This window comes from Thermobia domestica, chromosome 10 (genome assembly GCF_964235325.1).
Source record: "Thermobia domestica chromosome 10, izTheDome1.hap1.1, whole genome shotgun sequence".
Lineage (NCBI taxonomy): Eukaryota > Metazoa > Arthropoda > Insecta > Zygentoma > Lepismatidae > Thermobia > Thermobia domestica.
Genome location: NC_137463.1, coordinates 202,617,895 through 202,643,433, shown reverse-complemented (window position 1 = coordinate 202,643,433; position 25,539 = coordinate 202,617,895). Strand labels below are relative to the sequence as shown.

Genomic DNA, 25,539 nt, shown 5'->3' with positions numbered 1-25,539 from the left:
ACGAACCGTTCATTGTCCATTTTCATCATGTGGATGTGCCCCGTGGATTTGGATTGGTGCGTCGAGGTCTTTTATCAAACGACGAATTATTAAAGTGCAAGAAAGGCATTTTACGTGTAAAAAACACCGACAAGAAATGTTTAGCGTATGCAATTGTGATTGCTATTGGCCTAAAGAAATATAAGGATACAAATAAAAGAGTTTACGATCAATATCGCAAACAGAGCAAGTGTGTTGTTCTCCCTGACGTACATGAACTTTTGTCGAGATCATCAGTGAATTTAGATCATGGGGGATCTGTGGAAGAATTACGACAATTGCAACGCTACTTAACCGATTATAAACTTACCGTATACACCAGTTTTTCCGGAGAAGATATTCTGTATGAAGGGCCTGGTGGCGAAGACAAGATTCCAATCAATTTAATGTGCATCAATTCTCATTATGACATCATCACGTCATTAACGTCTGTTTTTTCTACCAACTACTATTGTGCTGCATGCCACAAAAAATATAATAACAGAAATAGACACGTCAAGAACTGTTCGGCCATGTGTGAAAAATGTTTGCAGAAACCGCCATGCAGTAAGACCAATACGGAGAAGCAGTGCCCAGAATGCAATCGTGAATTTTATGGTGAAACATGCTATACAAATCATCTGACTCTACCATACCATAAGGGCCAACCAATATGCAAGATGGTGAAACAGTGTGCCAAATGTCTACGCATTTATTCGTTTGTCCATACAGGGGAAAGAAAACATGATTGTACTGATTATTTTTGTAATGTGTGCCATAAACACGTTACGTCTACCCACCAATGCTACATGAAGCCTGATACGACTCAATTAAAACCTGGAGTTCCATCAGTGTTACATGCCAAGAAAGCTATGATTGTCTTCTATGATATCGAAGCCACACAGGATACTTTCTTCGATGAAGACACGTTCATTCATAAGCCCAATTTACTGGTGGCCCAACAAGTATGTTACAACTGTGTTCAAGATGAGGATATACATCATCCGTGTGAAGTTTGTGGACAGCGAGAACATATTTTTCAAGATGATCCGATCAATGCCTTTCTTGCGTATTTACGTCAACCACGACCCAACATCAAACTTATTGTATCTTTGGCACATAACTGTAAGGGATATGATGGTCATTTTATTCTTAAATCTTTAGTGGAAGAACATGAATTGAAACCTACTTTGATCTTGAACGGAGCAAAAATTTTAAGCATGAAAGTGAATCACTTATCGTTTATTGACTCCTTAAATTTCATGCCAATGGCTTTAAGTAAATTATCCAAGGCATTTCATTTACCAGCGACCAAAGGATATTTTCCACACTTTTTAAATACTGCTGCAAATCAAACGTATGTGGGAAAATTACCGGACATCCATTATTATGGTGCAGATGAAATGAAAGTGGATGAACGAGAGAAATTCATGACATGGTACAACGAACACCAGAACGATACGTTTATTTTCCAAGAAGAATTGGTAAACTATTGTGTCCAGGACGTCAACGTACTTCGAATGGCTTGTATATCTTTCATGACCACTTTTGAACAAGAAACTCACGTCAATCCTTTCCTGGAGGCTATCACTTTGGCGAGTGCGTGCAATTTAGTATTTCGACGAAATTTCTTAAAACCTAATACTATTAGCATTCTTCCTGCACGAGGATATCGTCACAGAAACAATCAGTCACGGATTGCTTTGCAGTGGCTTGCCTACATGGAGGAAAAAGAGGGTCATTCAATTCAACATGCTGCGAGAGGAAAAGAAGTTTATGTTGCTGGTTTTCATCTGGACGGTTACTACAAAGATCCTGACACTAAAGAGAAACACGTGTATGAATTTGAAGGGTGCAGATTCCACGGCTGTCCTCTATGTGTCCCTACAGGCCGTGATCAACCCATTTATGAGAACTCCGAAGAAACAATGAACTATCGCTACGAGAGAACACAGCGTAAAATGAAGTTATTACGATCCATGGGATATAAAGTACATGAAATGTGGGAATGTGAATTTCGTCAAGTGTTAAAATCCAATCCAGCATTGGCCTCTTCTTTAAGCACACATCCTTATACTAATAAGACACCATTAAATCCAAGAGACAGCTTCTATGGTGGCCGTGTTAATGCCATTAAATTGTACCACGTCGCAAATGAAAATGAAGGCGAAGAAATAAAATTCTTGGATATCGTCTCCCTGTATCCTTATGTGAATAAATGTGGACGGTATCCAATAGGGCATCCACGAATATATCTACAGGGAGATCCAGAAATGCCCGACATTCAAACTGTCAACGGATTGGTCAAGTTGAAGATCTTGCCTAGCAGAAATGTGTTTCATCCAGTGCTGCCATTTCGTTCAAATAAGAAGTTGTTGTTTCCACTTTGTGCTGCCTGTGCCACAGCATTAAATCAAGATTCTGAATGTACACATTCGGACAGTGAACGAAGTCTAACAGGAACATGGGTGTCCTATGAAATTCAAAAAGCCATTGAACTTGGGTATCAAGTCATTGAAATTTACGAAATTTGGGATTACGACATCACCGTATATGATCCAGAAACCAAGACTGGCGGATTATTCAGCGAATACATTAATACATTTTTGAAATCTAAGCTGGAAGCTTCTGGATGGCCTGCCAATTGCGTCACCGAAGAAGAAAAGCAGCAGTATATTCAAGTGGTACAACAACGGGAAGGCATAACTTTAGATGCAGCAAATATAATGACAAATTCAGCACGTCGTAGTCTTGCAAAGCTCTGTTTGAATGCCTTCTGGGGACGACTCGCTATAAGAGACAATTTCAGCCAAACGACCATCATTAACGACCCCAAAGAACTGTATCAAAAATTAACTGCTCCAGATATAAAAGTCAACCAAATTTTACCTGTTAACGATTCGATGTTATACCTTTATTGGCAGTATGAAGATGATGTTCCAGTACAAAATCACAATGCTAATGTTGTCCTTGGAGCATTTACAACGTGTCAAGCTCGTCTGGAACTCTACAAATATTTAGAACTGCTGCAAGAAAGAGTATTATATTTCGATACAGATTCCGTAATATTCACGCAGCGACCATCACAGCCCACAATAGAACCAGAAGTATTTCTTGGTTCAATGTCAAATGAACTTGAATCAATTGGACCAAAAGCATACATTAAAAAATTCGTGTCTGGTGGCCCAAAACAGTACGCCTTGGAAATCTACAACCCCGACACGAAATCAACCAGTTATGTATGCAAAATTCGTGGATTCACACTCAATTATACTGCAAGTCAAAAGCTAAATTTTAACAGTCTGGAGCAAATGATCATAAATCAATCCAGTGAAAAAATCTCCATTAGCACGCCGCACAAAATTTACAGAACCCACGATCATCATCTTGTCACAAAACCTGAAGAAAAGAAGTACAGTTTCAACTATAAAAAACGCCGATTAATACCAGACACATACGAGACATTGCCCTATGGGTATAAAAAAGCCAGAACAGAATAACAGCCATATTTTCCCCTAATCCCACCAACATCACCTCCCAAAGACGGGGCAAAGAATCAACGCAACACGGGACATGCTTCAACGAGGCCACAGCGAAGACAAAAACTCAGATGACATCACCTTGCAGAAACCCGTGGAGAAAAAAAGGAATTCAGGTACGTCACATTTGCGTTTCTTTTCTCACCTCACTCTCTCTTGATCAGTTAGTTCGATGTTAATAATCTGTTTTTCTTCTTTCACAGGAAACAAAATAAATATTACCATGTATATTCATATGTTTTATTTTCTCTTTACAGAATTTGTACCCATCACGGACACGTCTTCCTTTGAAGAAAAAAGAAATTCTGTATTCATTTTCACATGCTAAAAATAAATGTACAAAAACATGATTCTGTGTTTTTATTTCACATCCTAAAATCAAATTCTTTTTCCTGTACTGCGATTTCAATTTCTTTTTTCTGAATCAGTTTACCGATAAAATAAATCAATGTTTTGCGAAAAAAAAAAATCAAACTAAATTTTTGTTTCAGAAAATTTTTTGTGTACGAAAAAAAAAACTGATTCAGAAAATTTTTGTGTACGAAAAAAAAAATGTTTTCAGAAAAAATTTTTTGTGTACGAAAACAAAATTCTGTTTCAGAAAATTTTTTTGTGTGTACAAAACAAAAACTGTTTCAGAAAATTTTTATGTACAAACAAAATTCTGTTTCAGAAAAAAATTTTTATGTACAAACAAAATTCTGTTTCAGAAAAATTTTTGTGTGCAAAACAAAATTCTGTTTTCGTCACGAAACTGCTCCGACTAAATGAATCGATTCATTCTGATAGTGTTGGCAACACTGGAAAAATTTCGGTAAGTATCGCTCAGACCCTGAGTTATAGCGAACACAACTAGATTCGAACCAGCAACCTTACATGTCTGATTCATCTCTAAATACAGCCAACTAAACAATAAGATTGTGTGTATACGTCAATGCTAGCACTGAGTCAACAAGGTTTTCTTCAAGGTCAAAGTTGCACACGAAGTAAAAAGATGACAACGCAGATCTTCTATCTTTCTATATGAAACATAAACCTAGTGTAAACTGCTCGCACTGAAATGTGTAATGTAACATAATCTGCTCGTCTTCTTTTCATACGCGAAACTGTTCGCACTGAATGGAGTACGACGGCTCAGCGCTTCAATCCACAACGAAGTAAGTTCATGTTTCCTCCTATCATTTTTCATCATCGTTTCAAGGGGACGTTAAACTCAACATTTCTTAAACTAACACAAAAATCGAACTCGGGACCATGACATAGTAATCAAAAAACTGAACTTCTCAATGGGCCATAGTGGCTCAAATATGTGAGATCTCTGCTTCAATCCGCAAGCAAGTAAGTTTATGATGTTTTCTCATGTCTCATCATCGTTTCAAGTGGGACGTTAACATTTTCCTGAAACTAGCACCAAGAATCAAACTCGGGACTATTGCATAGTAATCAACACACGTGTACGATGGCTCAGTGCTTGTCTCTACTGTATGAGGTCACTGCTTCAATCCTCAGTCAAGTAAGTTCATGTTTCGTCCTATCATCTCTCACCGTTTTCGCGGGGACGTTAAATTCAACATTTCCAAGAATCAAACTCGGGACGATTGCAAGGTTCACTCCTAAAGCGGAACAAAATGTCCCCTAAAAGGGAACGAGGTGGACCACCCAAATTTTGTAGTAATATATATTAGGGTCCAGTACTATGATACCAAATGTTTAAATTTGGCAATTTCTAAAAACTTAAGGGGCGGGCCAAGGTACCATTCCCGGGGGTGCGCATATGTACTTATGTTTCATAATAGGAAATGGACTCCTATACATGGCCATATAACCATATAAGGTAATAGGATCTCATCCAAGGAAATGAATTAGGTCAAAAACCAAACACGTGGTACAACGTATTGCTTACGTTTATATTTTGGCAATTTTGTACCCCTAAAAGGGAACGAGATAGACCACCGAAATTTATAGTGATCTATATTAGGGTTCTATACTATTATACCAAATGTTTAAATTGGGCAATTTCCAAAATTGAAGGGGTGGGCCAAGGCACTCCTGCCGGGGTGCACAAATGTACCTATGTCTTACAATAGGAAATAAACACCTGTATACAACCATATAAGGTAATAGGACCTCATCCAAGGGAATAAAATGAGCCAAAAAACCAAACATGTGGTTGTACTAAAAATTTGGCAATTTTGTACCCCTAAAAGGGAACAAAGTGGACCACCCAAATTTATAGTAATACATACTAGGGTTCTATACTATTGTACCAAAATGTTTAAATTGGGCAATTTCCAAAATTGAAGGGGTGGGCCAAGGCACCCCTGCCAAAAATTTAAAGGGGTGCACAAATGTACCCATGTCTTATGAAAGGTAATGAATCCCTGTATATGCACATATAACCATATAGGGTAATAATACCTCATCAAAGGGGATAAATAAGGTCAAAAACCTCCGAAATTTGAATTTTTGGCAATTTTTTACCCATGAAAGGGAACGACATAGACACCCAATACTGATAGAGGTACATACTGTGGTCCTAGGCTACCACACCCAATTTTTAGATTTGGCAATTTCCAAAATTTAAGGGGGGGTGGTCCTATGTACCCCTGCCAAAATCTAGAGGGGTGGTCCTAAGTACCCTAGGTCATTGACACAGGCCAGGGACCATGGGTCCTGGGGGTGGTCCTATGTACCCCTGCCAAATTTTAGGGGGTGGTCCTAGGTACCCCTAGGTCATTGACCCTGGGCCAGGGACCATGGGTCCTAAGGCAGGGACCCAGGGGCCAAAAAGTTTCCTCAAGTCGCCCCATTACTACTATGCCCTTAGCATCCCAAAAAATTGATACCATAACTTTGTTTGCATTCGTTTCCATTGCTTCTATTGTTGTTTTGATTCCGGTGTATGAAGGTGTACCCATGTCTCGTACATAGTCACAAATCTGCCAATAAACTCCTCCGGATAACTTTTAAACAGTTCCTAACAATCACGGGAACGGGTGAGTAGATTGCGTTTGTGTTCAACTGAAAGCAACTTGAGTACCTATCTCGCGGACATCTTAGAAAACCTTAATTCGTTTATGATAATGTTTTGTGCTCGTTCATAGGAAATACCCACAGTCTCCGTTATTTATCGGATCTTCTATCAAATCACCATTCAAAATCAGGTCACAAATTTTATTGACATTTTCTGTAGTGGTCGACGTTGAAGGCATGCCACTACGGGGGGGGGGGGGGGAGAAGCGTCTGTTTCTGCCATGCTTAAATTAAGCAACTCACTTATTTCACATGGAATACAAGGGCGCGGAGTCTCCTACTGTCTCTACCGTGTCCATATGAATTTCCTGTGGTGTTAAGCCCTTTTTATGTAGGTACTTAATGACAGCTAAATGTTTGATTTTCTCCATGTCACAAATTTCCCTCACTTCCGGCGACTTAGCGCCTTATAAACTCCTCACCTGAGAACTGAAATTTTACACAATGACTACCAATGGATATAGCTACGCAGCTAATATATACAAAGATAAAATAATTGCTTCCTTCCTAGTCAGACCACGAACTTTCCAATCCTCCCTCGTATTTTCGAAATGTAACCTTTGGAATACGTTACTATAAACGAAACTCTTCAATGAGTCTAGAAACTAGAGTCGTGCAAGAACACCTGCGCTAAAAGAACAATTATTAAAATCTAAATTGTTATCGAATCTACCGTTTACATGAAACATTTATTTTATACCACAGGTTTATCTTACACAATTATATCCGGCGAATTCATTTTTAGTCGCAACGAGAAAACCTTTTCTTTTGCGTTTTACTAAAAAAAAGATTCGCTACGTCTCCTTGTCGAAATTATTGTTGTTTCACAAAGAATAGTTTTTCAGCACAGGACAATTTATGTATATTTGTACTAGAATCTAACGTACACTCTAAATTTTGGAAGCGAAATTTAACTTAAAGGGTGCGCATTACGTATCAGTAAATACGGTATGTCATCTTCATTGGGACACAAAAGACATTCCATTCACTGAGTATATGTTAAACTTCAATACTTAATGCTAACCGTGACGCAAAAATCCTTATTTCACTAAAAATTTATCTTCCTAGTCCTTACTTTGCTTAAGTTTCACCACTTGGAAAGACAACATTCCATCTACTGTGTATAGGTTAAATTTAGAGGTACCACTACAAAGCCTTCAGCTGAAAACTGATTACGAAGGTATAAAGCAACTTTGGGAGACTCATTCAGTAGCGGTCAGTGAACCGTAAGTTGCGGAGTGTTGCAGTGCGAAAGAGTGAAGATAGAAAGGGAAATTGGATTCACTAACTCAACTTGAAATGAAAACAGAATGTGACATGAAAATAAATAAAATTTTGTATATATATATATATATAAAACTAACGTAACTTTAAACTCAATGTGGCATATGCAAATAAATAAAGTTTCGAAAAAAAATCTAAAAATTAATATATACGTTCTATCTAATTACTCACCTTATTTAAGTAAAGAGTCCATTTTCCTCTCTTTTATTACAGCAAATGTGTCTATTACACGCTGGTTGAAATGTGGTATTCTCATTGTTACGTCTTTTTCGATTGAAAGTATAGTCAATGCTGATAATCTTTTCCTTGCCGCATGAAATTTCTTAAAAACGTCTTTACTCTCTTCAACGTGGGAAAACACCTTTCTCCTTCTGCTGACATCACAACTACAGTTAATATCAATTTCACAAGATTTGATAATTCACTAAATGACTTTCCTGTATTGTTGCGAATAATAAACTTTAGCAAACTCTCAGTTTCTGACAACGACTGAAATTCTTCTACAGCATACACTGAAGAAAGTTTATGGAAGAGCTCAATATTATGAAAAGAACTGTAAAATGAACACACTCACATGATTTCTCTACGAAAATTAGAAGCATACCGGAAAAATATATCTAGTACAAACACATTGCTGCAATAAGTTGTCTTGTGAATTTAAACCGGGCTTTAGTTTCACAAATCAGACCACCACATACTTCTTTTGTTTCTCTATTTCATTTGTGTTATTACTCCTCTTCTTTTTTTATTGTTTTCTCTTCGTAGATTCTATTTTCTTGCTTCTGTTATATTCAACGTGATCCCTTATTGCATTTATATTCTTTTCAAAGTTTGAAATTACCTAATATACAGAAGGATTAATTTTTCTCTTTTGAAGCTGTCCAAACAAAATTTCCTCAAATGGCATTTTGCTGAAGAAAGATAACGAAGTAGCAGTGGCTGACAATTTTTTTAGACTATCATCCTGGGGGATTATATTTGCATTTTATTTTTTTTTTTATGTCACTCATTGTTGGTATCTAATTCATAGACTGGGTAATGCTTTTTTTTTTTTTTTTATTTATTATGATCAAATTAGATATTCACACTTCTAGATTTAAATTCTACGAGTAATTACTGGCCCGAGGTAATTGTTTCTGTACTACTGAATCCAAAAAGGGTTCTTTGTGTGATGCCAGTATATCTCTTTTCAAGCAGTTTTGCTCATAACCAAATTAACCTGATGAGCACAACATTATTATGTGTTCGGCATTAGGAAAAGTGTCTCTGGTTACTGCCTGCAACCCCTCCCACATCATCCTTCCTTCAGAACAACCAGACATAACAAATTCCGTCATAGGTTTGTACAATCCATCTAGATGAATTTTAATAAAGACCTAACTTTTGATTTTTCAATTCGGCAAGCAAATAAGAAACTTACGTTTTAGCATCAGCCGTAGAGGTGAAATAAAATTCCAAAAATGTTATATTGGTTTGCCTTTTACTACGTACCGTAAGACAATAACGATTTGAAACATGTGAGATATAACTTGTTTTATCAGCTATAATGTCTTCCATAATTTCGTATGTTATTTCTTCCCGACATATCTCAAATATCATTTGAAGCAGCTCATTGTAGGTCGTTGTAAACGCCCCTTTTAATATCGTAGCCTTTTCTAAAAAAAATTTTAAAGCACCGTCTAATTCTGAGGGAAAATGTATTAATTATTTAAAGACTCCCTGGTTACAGGACGATTCAATTTTATCGTGTCCTCTGTTATAATTCATATAAGTAAAATAAATTAGTACGTTCTCTTACTACTTGCAATATGCAATTACTATGGCTAATCACAACTACTACCATAAACAATCACAATAAGCCTATCTTCACTCATCTTATTTATTAGCGTAACGTTCTGCATATTTATCATAAGCTTTTTAATTTTACAATGCCATTACATCTATATGTAATTCTGGTACTTTCCTTAGTAGTATACTTCGTAGCCGTTAGTCCCACCTTAACATTTTTTCAATCACTTAATTCTCAATACTTATTTTGTCCTCAAAAGTATGAATCCATAATCAAGTCTATCAAATAGTACTCATTTTCTTCTTTCCAAATAATTAAATCGACTTATTCTAAGAGACATTTTTCGCCGATCTTCGATATTCCTACAGTCTTCTTCCATTCTTTTCCTCTTTTTTTTTTTTTTTTTTTTTTTTTTTTACATTTTACGAGTTTTCTTTTTTTTCTTTCTCGTGAGCATCCTGTTAACTGCATCTTCAAACGCTTAACGACTAACTTTAGTATCAACTTTTTCAACAACCAAATCACCATTTTTTATTTCAGAATCTACTGCAACCTTTCCATAACATTTACAAAACTCTTTTTTTTTTCTTCTGAATTCTGTTTTTAAACAGTTTTTCTCTTGAAACTTCCGCTTTCTATCTGTTTTGTCCTGATACTTCTGTTCGTTTTGACACACACACACACACACACATACTGTCTATGATTCGTTAGGTTCAGTTAAGCCTTGGCTATCTTCCATATTAACGCTACGATGAGCCTACATTAATAGTACTGTATCAATCGCATATAAACAATTCTCCTTTTTCAAAAGCCTGTTAATTGTTGCTTGACCCTCCTTGTCATGCGTAATTGTAGTTTTAAGTATTATTCCTGTTTCATTTGGCATTCACTTTCAAAACTTTACTGTTGACTTTGGACTTCTTACTCATTGATACTTTAGGTAAAAAAAAAAAAAAAAAAACAACTTTAGCTGGTATTCCGTTAATCCTTAGTTCCAGATTATCTTGTTCCACCATCACTGATAGTTGATATCTTTTCAATAAATTTCTGCGGTGTTTCTGGATGGTATATATTTCTTGACAAGTTTAGTTCTGTTTATTTGACTGATGCCATAGGAATGCCAAGCGAAGAGTAGATGTGTGCGAAATGTCCTTGATCCTTGCATTTGAAGCAAACTTTTTGTTTTTGAGGTACAATTCACCCCCGTGACTCGAACAGATAACATACGGGCAACAATTTGAACTCACGCATGATTTCTTGCAACACCGATAACACTCGTAAACCTGTTGTTTCTCCTCAAGAACAATCTTTTAAGGTAATCTACATCTTTCTCCAAGTACCGAATAAGAATAGCTCTTTCAGCGACTTTCGACATAAACCAATTAGCCTTGTTGCCATTTGATCTTCTGTGGAGGAAAAACTGCCAGCTACTTGCTTGTCCTACAAAGAGTATGATATCTTAATGTTGCCTCTGTGGGTTCTGTGAAGATTCGTCACCAGTTGTAATTAATATAAGGGAAAGGGATTAGTAGGTAGTTTAATGACTGCAATGTGTCATTATTAAGACTAATCACAACTTCTGCCGTAAACAATCACAATAAGCCTACTATCTTCACTCATCCTGTTGAATACCATAACGTTCTGCTCACTTATCATAAGCTCTTTCACAATTTCATCATATCTGTATATAATTCCGATATTTTCATCCCGTGACACACCTCGTAGCCGTTAGTCCTACCTTAGTATCTTCTAAATCAATTACTTGATTCCCAACACTTATCTTGTCTTTGAAAGTATGAATCTATAATTTAGTCGAGTAAACAATCATTACATGGCATTATTTTCAGAGACATTATTCGGCAATCTTCATCCTCTTAAAGCTTGTTCAAAAACACCACAAAAGCGAACACAGTTCATCATAATATTCAGTATGTACCTGCTCTATTTAATGTTTTAATTATGTTCTTCAAGTTTTCTCTTATAACCATAAGCATGTTCAATTGCGAAGCGATTTACTTTTCCAAAACGTGTAAAATTTGAAATACTTCTCAAATGTGAAGCCGAAGATTCGTGTTTTTTACGTCTGAGCATAAATAATTTAAAACTGTTATGCCTGCTTTCGTTCACATTTCTTTACCGTCAAATAACTCAGAAAGCAAAACAGTGCACACTTTACTTCACATTCACATGGTCATTTACTACTATATTGTGTATATATATATATATATATATATATATATATTCTAGAAAACTCCCCTAGATTACCTTCTGCCTCTTTTAATGCTCTTCATAATGTCTATGTCTGGCAATGTCCTTCCAAATTCTTTAATTTCAAGTTTTTCCTCAGCAAAGAGTTGGGAAAACGGTTATTTTAGTGTTATTTATAGAATTCATGATAGATATTACAACGCACACATACACAGAAAAAAACAAACAAACAAAAAAAGAAAAGCCTACAAATGAAACACCAAAAAAAGTGACTCAAGACCAAGAACATTATAAAAGAGAGGATCTGCCCATACAACAAAACCGTGAAGCCATACGTCATAGTTTCGTCACACCTACTCCGCCTGCTCCGCGCCATTAAGATCGCAATGTTTCGAGCTAACAATCATGGCGGAAACGAGAGTAGCCAATCAGACGTGCCGGCTCAGACGATGCTCCGTTGTTTTATGGCTTCATGAGCTCATAGGATGAAGAAATTTATGCGCAGATCCTCTATTTTATAACATTCTTGCTCCAGACACACATGTAACCACAAATGTCACATATACACCCATACACACATGTTCGCAAAAGAAACACAACATACCAAACCGTTAGTAAACCAATAATTATCTCAAAATTAACCAGAATCTTTGACTGTAAGCACTACTATTGGCCCAATATATTTCTTCAAGAGGAGAAACAATGTTATCAATATCACAATTCTGAAAAGCAAACTTACAAACCCACCAAATACACGACTTGCAGTCGAAAGAAAAAAAGACGTCAAAATTGCCAACTAATGCTAAACGCATCGTGCGTTTCCAATCACGCTATCTTCTTTGAAGTTGTCAGCAATCAGGTGTATAAAATATATTCATTCTATAAAGGCTAATATACATTCAGAAACAGGGAGAAACTTTACAATTTTTAACATAAACATCTGCTAGAATAACGTTTACAAAATCAGGAATATGTTTTATTATTATTATTATTATTACAGTGACTGAGGTTATACGCCAATTTGTCTTGGCCTGAAAATACCTGTCATAAGCAAAAGTGCGCACGACTGCTAGTTCAATTAATCTTGTTGTTTGTTCGGTAATTAAGGAAACATATTAGTATTTTTTTTATTTCTAAATACTGGCTTATTAGTATCTGGTTTCCTATTGCTGTAAACAAAGCTATATGTACTTCTATAAGCGAATTATTAACTCATAAATGTGTATTTACTTTTAAGTATCATTATATTGATTAGGCTTTAGCACAGTAGGATGGTTACCACGCTTTTCTTTTAGAAATATGATTACATAAAGTGAATTCCATTTCATAACTTATATTATTACAAATTTTTATCTAGTGTGAAAGTCTTCTCTTTTACTGGAAATTCCTCCCGTGTTGCACGAGCATTCCAGCACATAAAACCTAGGGCAGGGGAAAGTAGACTTAACATTCGCTCCAGCAGTCGGTGCTATAGAAATCCAGTCGTTTCATTCGGTAAACTCGTTGATACTATATAAATTAATGATTCCGTGAGAGACTGTTTTCTCATTTTAAAAGATACTACGTATAATTCATTTTACAATTATAGAAGAGCAGAAGAAGACTGTTATTTAAGGTATATATCAGAGTGACAGAAAGTAACTTCAGTTCGTTACTACTACTACTACTGTTAATAATTTTTATTGAAAAACTAATTGGTGCAACACTAACATTAGCGGTCGATAGTGTCACTAAAAGCTAATTTATATCTATGATCTGGTTTCAGACAGAACATAATGAAACGAAATTCAAGGTCCACGTGGTAACGCGTTCGTAGGAGCTGTTGCCTTAGTAATTGTAGGAATGTATGTAAACAAAGAAAGAGATGAGATTCAATATAACATTATGTAGTTCTGAATTAATGCTTTACTTTGCAAATTATTTTATATTTTAGAGAAAAATTCTTTACGAAAGGATACATTTTATTTACCTATTCAGTTATATCTGCGTGAACATTTTCAGGTGATTTTACGTGTTCATTGTACTCTTCTACTTTTTAGTTAAATACCATTTCTTTAAAAAAAGTAAATATCGAATTAGCTTACACACTTGTAATACGTTTACAACACTGATAATATGCTTCTAGAATAACGCATGAAAAACGAAGGCAAAAATAACCATTAACTCATTGCATTATATCGGAAGCGTATGTTTAGCGATGATCATTTGCCATGGCTGCTATCTTATATATTGCAATATTATATCAATAAAAAGTAAATGCTGAAAAATAATGAAAAAGAAGTCCTTTTGTAAATGCCATCTTCACATTATTAAGATGAGCATGCAAATATTTTGTCAATTCTTATTGACTAAAGTGAAATTTTGTTATAGAACTTTTGTGTATGTAAAAATTATGTCACTACATTCGAATAGCAATGATCTAAAATTCATCCTTACCAAAAAAGTTGATGCTCATCTCACAATTACATTTATGTATCACACAGTGTATTCTATTAGCGTTTACACTAGGCACTAGTGTTAATATTTTACATCTTGGATTCCTATTTGTAAAACACGACAGGATACATTCCATATATAAACTGGAAAACACTGTCGTGCTATTTTACAAAAGCATTATGGGAACCCAAAGTTAATATTACATATATCTATATCGTATATCTATATCTATATCTATCTATCTATATATTACTTAGCTACCTTATAGTAGATTGGGTCAGTGGTTCCCCAACTATTTAACGCAGCGTCTTGTTCGGTTTATGGAGCGTTGTAAAGTGACACTGAATTTAAACAAAACTACTTTAAATTAAGTACTCACAAAAGCAGCCGAATAGTAAATCTACACAAACGTTTCAACGGCAAGTTGCAGTCATTCTCAGTATGTACCTGTTAAAAAATGATCCCCGTTGCTTGAAGAACTAGTTTTTAGATTAGTTTCCTCCACTGCAGACATAACGTTTATGGTTCTTGAATTTTCGCTACCTGTGCTATTTTTTCTTTATTTTTATTAAGATTAATCAAATGGAGGAAATAGATCAATAACCGACAAGCTCTCCTTCAGGCAATTTAGATTTCTCAAGGAACATGCACTGAGGATAGGGACAACCTGTCGTTGAAACTCACATCAATTCATTTCCCAATTTTTCAATCCTCTCTGAGTTCGTGTTCACGCGCAGGAGCGACATAAGCCGGAATCACTTTGTGATTAGATTAAATTATAACTTAAAAAAAAAAAAAAATTCCCAAATATTCCGTAATGAACTCTTGCCAAATGGAACATAATGTAATCGTCGAAGAGCTCCTATGTGGCTAAGCAGTTAGTGTACGCGTCTTTGGCGTGAGAGACCTGGGTTCGATTCCCGGCGAAAGCTCATGTGGTTCGGATTCCTTTTTAATCAATAAGTCCCGTCTTATATAGCCCTGCTGCTGAAAGGGACGTTAAACTCAAAATCAACTCAATTCAATCATCTAACCTACTTCTCGCGTTCCATCCAATTTCGATGCAACGGGAAAATCTATTTCTTTTCTTTTGGCTGTGGGTTGTCTGATAGTGAAAATAGCCATTAATAATTAAAGGAGGTATTTGATAATCATTTGTGCACATTTACAAACCACATACAAAAAATTACTTTTTTTGTTTAAAAAAATGACAATTAGTTTAACGTCTCACAGTTACGTTCTTTAGGGCTAAAAGAGAGGACTGATTAATGAAAGAGAAAAGCAGTGAAATTATTTTGTGCTCTCTCACCGGATATCGAACTCTGCAAAATGCACCAAAGCCATACGTACTAGCCACTAAACCAGTGAGTTTATTTATTTATTTTATTTCTGTGTTTAATGTCCCATATCTATGTACCAAGGATAAAGTGGACAGTGATGATGAATGATAATAGTGGAATGACGGAACTAAGAGGAATAGCAGAACTGTGAGAAAACTCATTTTCATGGTATTTCTTCAACCCAAAGTTCACTTTGGGAGCTGGGACCGAACTAGCGACTCATGTGCCAACGGTGAACCTCTTATCACTGAAGACCTACCACGGCCCCAAAAATAACGATTTAACGTTGGTTGGATGGAGTTCAGCACTAAAGCTATATGAAACGTGAACCGTCTAAAGATGGGATCCGAACCATAGTAATCTCTTCAAATTTCAAGTCTATCCCACCCGGAATCAAACTTCGGATCACATGCACTAAGGGCTTGTGGGACAGTTACTAGATCAGCGGGAAGGGCAACTATTTAACAACGAGCGCAGTCCTTAACAAACATCTGCAGTGGGACATGAGATACAAGGATCATCACAAAAGACACGCTGATGAATAAATGATGGGAAAAATGGCGGAAGAATTGGAATGGCCGCCACTGGTTCACCTACAGAACAACTCTGTCTGGTCAAATTACAATTTTTCAGAACCTGCAAACCTCTATCCACAGATGCAACTGGTTCAATATTTGGCACCAGTTCTTCCAAATGAGATTCGTTAAGGACCGCAAACACTTTCGTTTGGTGGAGACCTAGAAATCCAATAGGTTCATTTTAGTATATTAGATATTTCTGAAGAGTCCTTAGTCAGTGTATCAAGAATACCGGCGTTCTTGGCAAAGATTTTATCACTGCGCAGAAGTCAGAACATAGGGTTACCCTAGGGGTAGGGTATGGGTTGGGTTGGTTTAAATTTTAAAAGGAAACAGTCGTTGTAATTGGCAAATTCTTTGTGTCATAAATATTAACTATATGTTTGTAATTACATCATTAAAGCATAAGGATAGCGACCTTGCAATTACTCACAGTACAAGGTCATCATTGTACAGTGACTAATTATGGAGAAAAATGAAGTTTAATCTTGGACTATAGGAGAGTGTGTCGTGAGGTCACGTTACGTAAATTGACAATAGAGCATAATGTATCTGTGTTACAAACCGACTGTCTTAGTAACTAATTCAGAAGTATTAGATGCAACAGAAAGCCGTTTCTCCTTACCATTGAGCTGTAATAAAGACAGAAAACAACGTGCCCTGCGGAGCTCTAATCCGCCTTCACTAGCTAACACTCGCTCCGCAATACTATGTGAATTAAATATTAAACTTTGTACAGAAAGGAACCAACTTACGAGGGCCTGATTTATGAGGAATGCACCAGTGCACGTGTACCCCTTCCTTCATTTTAAACATACACTATCTCAAATGAGAAGATAGCACTGAAAACAGCAACACTTTCCGAAATTGTCTGCCGTCATGTTTCCATTTAGGGCTTAAAAGAAAGAGTGTTTTGCAAAAGCAATAGTTTAAGTCGATTTTATAAAGGTTGAAAAAAAAGGATTCACCAAGCAGAGCAATATAACATTTGTCAAGTACTGAAGAAAACAAGCCAGGAATAGAGAACAATTTTTCCTGCATATCACTTGCGACCCTCTTTAAAATAACCCCTCTTCTATGTATCAGGTGTCAAGAATATTGTCAAATGTCACTTTGAAGAGTTTCAATGAGACTGGTTATTTTGGTAGTTATCGTGCACCCCACTCAGAAAATCCTGGATCCGACCCTGAACCGAACTACTAACCTATATAAAGGGACCTGTGTTCTAGAACCTTGCCCAGAGATATGTGCCGATTGATTCCAGCAACACTTGATAGTGCCCCGCAAAGTATCTCTCTTACGGGGTTCAGTAGAGTCAATGTTCCGTTACGGGGGTCCAGTAATTTCCTCCATACGAAATTTGCAATTTCTCCACTTCTTTCTATTGATTTTCGTTTGATTACATAATAAATTACATTGATTACATATTAGGTTAGGTTAGTTTTGGACCCCCTTAACGGAACATGGACCTTCAGTACTATTCGGTTTTAGGGGAACATACATTCGTAAAATCTACTGAAGGAATACTTTCATTTCAGAATAGGACTGTATAAATAATCAAAATATGTCGGGATCTCCTATCCTACCACGTAGTACTCATAAGGAAGACACGATGAAGGTAAGTGTTATGTGAAGGAAGCCTACAAAGTCATCATATAAGTGAAGCAAAACTGTGCTACACGCAAAGCATGCTTTCTTTATGCTATATGAAGTGGCTTTCAACCAGCCTCGTTTATATGTATACTCACCGTTACTGATGCACATGGACCCTACGATTCTCTACCATCACATAGTATACATTACCGGTACGATGTTGATTTCAGACTGACATTCGATTAGTGCCCAAAAATGGTATTACTTATTTTCTCCTCCAGATCACTTGGTAGTGGCTATGGTTCAAGTACCGGCTCAAGAGCCGTCAATGGGGGTGTGGACTTGCATTCCTCTCTGCAGATTCACTTTACGAGGGCTCCTGTGTACGTAAGCGAAAATAATTCTTGTGCAAGATACTACCCAACTTGTGCTAGGTGGCTACTAAAATGCACGAATACTATCTAACCGAAGCGTAGCACGGGAGCCCGACCGGGGGTGCACCCACAGGAAGCACGCGCGTCAGCGACGGTGGGTATACGACCGAGGATACGTGAAACATACTATATGGCATAAAACGCCTTATGTGCGGATTTGAGGGAGATCTAAATGCCATCAAAAATAAATTCGATTTATATCATTGAAGTAAAAAGAAGTTCATCCGATTTAAAACAAGTACTCATATCAGCTCTGTGTACTTGTATACCATATTTGCACATAGTTAGTTGAATGTACTTGTTGCCTAGGACGTTTTGTACTTCCACTCTAGAAGGTTAGGTTAGTTGAGTTGTAATCCTCTGTTTGTTGTAAAAGGCCAAATGCTAGGTAAGATGCGGCCTGTAAGAAAGTGATTCGTACGCCTTGAAATGTAACATTGATACATATATTTTGTGTTGAAATAAATTGTGTCCGGTTTGAGTATAACCCGCTCCCCCAGTGATTTTTAACGAATCATAGTGATTCTAACGGTTCATATTAGTTCATAATGAATCGGAATCACATGTTATAAAGATTTAAGATATAAATCTTGTGGTAAGGAGGCTTTAGTATAAGTAGTAGTAGCGGTAGTAGTAGTAGCAGCAGCAGCAGTAGTAGTAGTAGTAGTGGTGGTGGTAATTAGTAGCAATACTAATAGTACTAGCAGTAAGAACGGGTTAGAAGCCCCGCAGGGGTTGGTTGGGTTCTGTTCTCGATATAAGTACTGTAGTAGTAGTAGTCGGAGTAGTAGTAATAGTAGTACCAGTAGTAGTAATAGTAGTAGTAGTGACTCTTCCAGTTCCGGTGACAAAGAACTGGGGGGAGCGGACTATACACAAGCCTTGTGTCCTAAACGGAAATACACCAAATACTGAAAACAGTCTTGCTATTAGTATAAATCTCAGATTACCTACCACATGTTAGGTTTAGGAATACGAAATCCAACCTATATTCTGCACCTATTGGCGGCACAAAGGGCCTAAATCTCTCCACGTAAACTATTGCGATCCCATAATTTTTCCAATAAGGAACATGCATGCACAATTTCTTACCGTTATTGGTAAACACGTTGATATTTTATCCAACAACATATTCGATAGATCTTCATTTTCAAAAATACTAATTCGAAAAGTACTCTTCTCAGCGCACAATCGGCATAAACTAGATATATAGGATTTCTCTACTTTCTGCATTTTTGCACTGTTGGAGACAAGAAATATCGCAAAAAGTATAAATATCACATCATTATTAAGTAATTACATAAAGCATTACAAATGCAAGAATATATGCCAAAAATCATAACATATCTCCAGGTCATTCACAACAAACAGCCGACAAATAAATATAAATTACTTATTCAGTGGTGCCAGCTTAAAATATAAAGTCCTATCTCGAGTTACAAAAAGTCCCATTTTGGCATGTAATTTCCCACATGTACTTATTGCAAAACAAGTAAAGTTGAATTTCTTTCAATATGTGAGTGAATTATTAGTAAATTTAGTTTCCGTCATCTTTATTAGATAATTGACAGAGACAATTAAAAATGCAATAACAAATCAGCCGTTCAATATAGCTTCACTTTCTAGCAGTGGCGTGCCGTGACTTTTCTCACAGGGGACTAGGTTCGAAGAGAATGTGTGCTGTAGAATGGAGGTCCTGACTAGTATTGTTGACACCAAATAACACAATTTATATGTTTCTGTAAATGCTTCTTCTATCAAGCCTCTTTCTTTCAAGAAATGGATAATTTCAGTCACAGTTTTATTTGAAAAATCTAAGAGTCTGTAAACCTATATTAATTCACTCCGCAAATTGTTAAAATTAAAGAGAAAACTCCCGTAAATTGATTTAAGGGTCAAAAACAAGCAATCAGGAAATCGAGATTTCAAGCACTGAAAATTCTTTAAATCTAATAACTCAAGAAATTGTAACTCACTGAGATCTTGAAATCACACTATCAATAATGTCATTGAAGATACGCACATATTTAATTTCTGAATCTGTTGAGTCATCTACTTTACGTCTTTTATAAGAAGGTTCCCGTTGTCATCCAATTCTATTTTTCTATAAGTCTTCAAAATCGTTTCTTGCATTTCTAAGTTGAGATACCATCTTTTGTACTTTTTGGATGCAATATTTCACATCCAAGGTTTTACTTTAAAGAATGTTGAATAGTATATCCGTGCGGAGAAATGCAAAATCGAAATCCTTCATTTTTTTTTCTTTTTTTCTTTTTTGTAGTCATGAAAGCTTCGGTGTCGCAATTATCTGAATCTTCTACAATGTTCTCAGAACACTGTAAGAGTTCTATTTGATTTTCATTTACTGCATCAACAATTTTGGAATTGTAATTCCATCTTATAGTGGCAACCGTTGGAAATCGCTTAGTTACTTCTAATTCAGCAAGCGCGTTACAGCGTTTCCATGAATATGAAAAAGAAATTTGGAATGCCATTTATTCTAAAAAAATATTTTACATTCCTTGCTGTGATTAACATACTGTGGAACAACGAGATTGAGTCTGTGATGATAGCAGTGTATGGTGAGTGCACTCAAACAGCTTTTCACAAAAGATTGTAAACCGTTCAAATGTCCAGAAAATGTGGCAGCTCCATCCATAGCCTAGTGCTACAAGCTTTTGCTTACAATTAAAATGAGAGAGAATTTGGAAAGCATGCTCACTTAGAGCAGTCGCAGTGCAATCACTAGTAACATCTGCAAACCAAATGTCTTTCATGAATTGCAGTCTTTCACGTGCCGATTGAATGTTGAAAGATCTTTGCAATGTCCATAGTTTTGTCCAACATTATTGCTGTTAGAAGTGTATTGTTTATTTCTGACTTAATTTTATCCAGAATTACTCACCAAACACATTTAATAATATAATTCTGAATTCTGTTTGACGTTCCTTTAAACACTCCCATGCTGTGAAGATGACAAGTCAACATGGGCGCCCGAACGAGAGGGTAGGGTGGGGCCCGGACCTTCCTCTGGCTCACGAAAATGTATACGTAATATAGCAAACCACGTATATTAAACACCAGAAATACCAGACACAACATAGCAACCATGGAGATGGGCCCCTCCCTAGAAAATTTTATTCAGGCGCCCCTGCAAGTCCATTTAGTGTCGTACTTAGAAAGTAACTGAATTACTTCAATATAATTTCCCTAATTGACAGAATCTTACTGTTTGTTATGACTTCTAAATGATAGCTCTTGTTTAGCCATAAAACAAGAGGAATAAATCAATCGGTTCATTAGTTCTCGGTTTGAATCAACTTCTGCATTGCTTGCTCAATTAAAAATCAATTCTGGTTTCCCGAAAGTTTTCAATTTAGTTATTGTGGACAGGTGTGAATAACATTTTTCTTGGCGCAACTTGGGTTTGTGAAAATTGTTCATGTCACAAAAGCCATCATTATTCCTCACGTCCTTTTCTATGTGGAACAGAGTACAAGGCCAGCAATACAGTTTGTTTCTTGTCTTACATGCAGTTAACTATTTTAAAGAAGCAAAATAATCCGTTTTGATATTATGTATATAATCTTTCATTTTTGTCTAAATGAAAATGCTTGGAGTTGTTCTACTACTGTTATTATTTGTTGCATTTCTTGAAAATTAAGGAATTCAATGGTCCAGAATACAAGACTGAAACGGCCGATCCCCGCCCCTACTGTCCCCTATACCAATTGAAGTAATATCACTGCTTGCGCCATCGCTTTGCCGCAAGGGACTCGATTTCTCAGACGAGTCCCCTTCCATACTTTATTCTTCGAGTCATTTGCAAAATATATTGATAATCTAAAAAGTTCACACTTCTCACAGAGTTATACAACGGATCTATCCAAGTATAAGTGTGACTTCGAATGACCAATGGACCATAGAATGACCATGGTCCGTTGTGTAACTCTGTGAGAGACTCTGCAACAATTTGTTTAACTTCAATACCTTGCACTTTTCAACGTGTTTTTCTGTTTTGTTATTGTCACAACTTAACGGATTTAGAAGAGTGGCCATATATTTTCTGATGTAGGTTGTATTGACATTTTGACCAGTTGCCCGTTTGCACAGGGTCTTCATAGAGAGTTGAGATTTGTTCTATCTTCTTTCATTTAACAATAGCTTTCATACAATATGCTACTTGACCCCCGGTTCCATTTGCCAATTTTGAGTTGGACCCCGCCTGGGACCCTGCGAGTGCCCCGGGGGCAACATTTTTTCATTCAAAAGGTGGTGGGCTCCCAACACTAATTTGATATGTATTCGCTGAGTTTCCTTACCTGACCGTTTCCGAAAAATCTCACCCGGAAGCTGACTTTGTAATGTATAGTATGGAGCTCAATTTCTAACTTTTCACGCTTATATCTCTGCAACGGTTGCGATCGAGAATGTATCACTTTTCGTGTTATGTTCTTTTGCTACAAGGTATCCAACGACCATAGTCTCGACTCGAAGTCAGAGTTGCACTTGGATAGGTTCCCTCGTGAGTCTAGTGTTAGAAAGGATAGATGCAGGAACGCATTTGTCGTTAGCTTAATTTTTTGTAAAGTACATTTTTATTCACGTAAATTCATTGAACGGATTATTAAAATTACGTTGCATTAAAAAAAGATAAAACAGAAAGATTCAAAATATTTGTAAATTGAAAAACTGGATTTCTGGAAAACAATTAAATCAATGAATAATTTTCTTATGAAATCTATTCAGATCCAATAACGTAGCCAGGAAGGAGCAGGAGCGAAGATTAAGAGATCAAATAATATCACAATTAACGTTAACAACAGGGTTAGAACATTATAATAATGAAATTGCAACTATGTACAGTATTAATTACTAAATGACTGTGATTTCAGCATGGGACGAGGGAATTTGTTCCCAATTAATACGAGGCGCATGGGCGGCGATTAGGGGGGCAAGAGGGGGCACTTGCCCCCCCACTTTTTTGAAGAGACGCCCTAATTTATATAATTTCATTTGGAAATGTAAACAGGGTGTCCACACAATTTGGAGGAAAGATCTCGGACTTTACCCTGACTTTCCATGACGAAAGTTCCAGATTTCCCTGACCCCTGAATAACTTAAAAATATAGAAAAAAATGCAGAAACTCCAGCCTCCACACTCCCCATAGTTGGCCTTGTTCTCTTCCGCTTCTGTTTCTTTCTTTTTTTTTCAATTTCTTTCCAAAGGAATGTAAATTTACAAACATATGCATTAGGGCGATATTGATTAGGCCTACATGTTACACAAAATGTAAAGTTACAAACGGAAGTGTGCAGTATACAGAGTACTTAAGATATGAAAAAAAAATACACATTATATGCTTACACATTATAATACCAATTACACAGCATTATAATATTGCCTATAGTAATAAACAGTTCATACATGATTTTACTGATTATTAAAAAAATATACACAGACACACATACTTTTGCTGGGGCAGTTGTTAAATGCAACACATTTAGAAATTTGTTTTCATTCTTTCTCGCATAGTTTTCTTCTCATTAATATGAATATCCTTCTTGTTGTCTCCGCAGTTTAATTTTCTTTTCTTCTTCCCCCAGCTCCTTTAGTTGTTGCTGAATCTTCCGTTTCTCTCTCCTCTTCTCGTCTCCAGCATTTATTTATCTTTTCTTTTCCAGATACACATGGTATTGTCTCATTGAACTTCTCACTGAATTTATCATACCTCTTGTAATTATTAATCCTGATGATCCACCTATTCTCATCACAGAATCATATATGATTCGTTGAGCCACCAGAGATTCTTCTTGTAAGTTGTCAACAATGAGAATTTTATTTGTTGTGAAACCACTTTCAAAAAATGCGCTTCCGTGAAAGAACATAAAACACAATTTCATAACTGACCATAAGTCAATGAAGTTCTTCTCGTTTCCTAAGACTAAGTAAAAAACTCATCAAGTCCAATACCATCTCTATCATTGGCTATGAATTCATTCGAGTGTTCTTTAAATTCTTCAGTCTGAGCTTTTACTGTGAGCTGGAGATAATATTTCTTCGCGTTCTCAGCCACTTGTTCAGATATCCTCTTGACACCATGCAATTCTTCTAGAACATAGTCTACTCTTTTGAGCAAATATGCCAGGATGCAGTTAGATGTGCGTTTTTCGCAGAAAATTAGTTTCAACAACTATATCAGAGAACACTACATTTTGCATCCAGTAACAGTAAAGAAGTCAACCCTATTTCATAAATTCAGTAATTGAACATCGGACCTAAATCGATTTTTCCCTGACCAACCTGCCATTTCCCTGACTTTACCTGATACATTTTACTTCCCTGACCTTTCACTGACTTTCACTTATTTACAAGAATGTGGACACCCTAGTAAAGGTTTTGTATGTGTTACTGGTTCATACAAAAAAAAAAAAAAAAAAAAAAAAAAGTGCCATATGATATTTGCCGTTGCGTGAGTACGTATTGGATATTTGTCTTCCCGTGGAGTTAAGAAAGCTACAGGAATTGCGTTTTAATTGCAATTCAAAACAGTTAATATTGCAATTGCATATTTCCTTAAATGTCATAGCATATGCTTGCAGTACTTACTGTATTTCATTTTCTAAGAGTAAAAACATTCATTTAATGGCATGTGTGGAATTGTTGTTCATTAATTCCCAGTTTTAATATAACTTCCGCAAAACAAGCGTCATTATTCATTACTATGATTAATATTATCCTTTCTATTTATTTGTTTTGCAAATTTGTTATTAAATACTCTGATCACACAATTTTCAAGACAGAATTGTAAGATATTCATGAGCAAGGAATTAAATCTCTTCTTGTACTTTCGTTCTTTAAGATTATAAAGGACTAGGTACCTACCTGTATTGCTCTTACGAATTCACTTAATAAAACAGAAATACGATATACGGCATTTTAAGTAAAAAAAGATAGTATCCTGTTAGTTATGCGACCTTTCATCAACCATTGTTAGAAACAAACAGGAAATCTAACATTGATATACAATTGTTAAGATCATGTCTTGCCCCCCCACTTTTAACGTCCAACCGCCGCCACTGACGAGGCGCATCCAGAAAGTAAGTTTTCCACGCGTCCCATAGCTAGGAAACGGTATGTTGCGTGAAGCGACTACGTGTACGTGAGAGATTAAGGTCCTAGCATGGCACGTGCACTAGCAGAATTTCCCTAGTGCTCTCAGTAGCGTCGTGACAGTGGTTGAAGATGGACGTTCCTATTCCAGTTCCCGCAGCGTGTGAAGTGCG

The 25,539-nt window shown here is 36.3% G+C and overlaps 1 protein-coding gene across 4 annotated transcripts in view; it reads right to left on the bottom strand.

The window, feature by feature from the left end:
- The window catches only part of LOC145662928 (uncharacterized), a 210,283-nt gene that overhangs the window by 20,276 nt on the left and 164,468 nt on the right, over positions 1 to 25,539 (bottom strand). The window contains exons 1-2 of one of the 4 annotated variants that reach the window (XM_081728949.1): positions 19,345 to 19,482; positions 8,046 to 8,427 (exon numbers count right to left, since the gene is read on the bottom strand). The exons of 1 other annotated variant lie outside the window; for it this stretch is intronic. Coding sequence is in view for 1 of the 3 variants with exons in the window: in XM_081728948.1 (XP_081585074.1) it covers positions 19,345 to 19,485 (141 nt within the window). In the remaining 2 variants the exon portion in view is untranslated. Of the gene's footprint in view, positions 1 to 8,045; positions 8,428 to 19,206; positions 19,324 to 19,344; positions 19,655 to 25,539 lie in introns of those variants that run through there. 2 more of the 4 variants (XM_081728948.1, XM_081728950.1) reach the window with 2 other exon arrangements.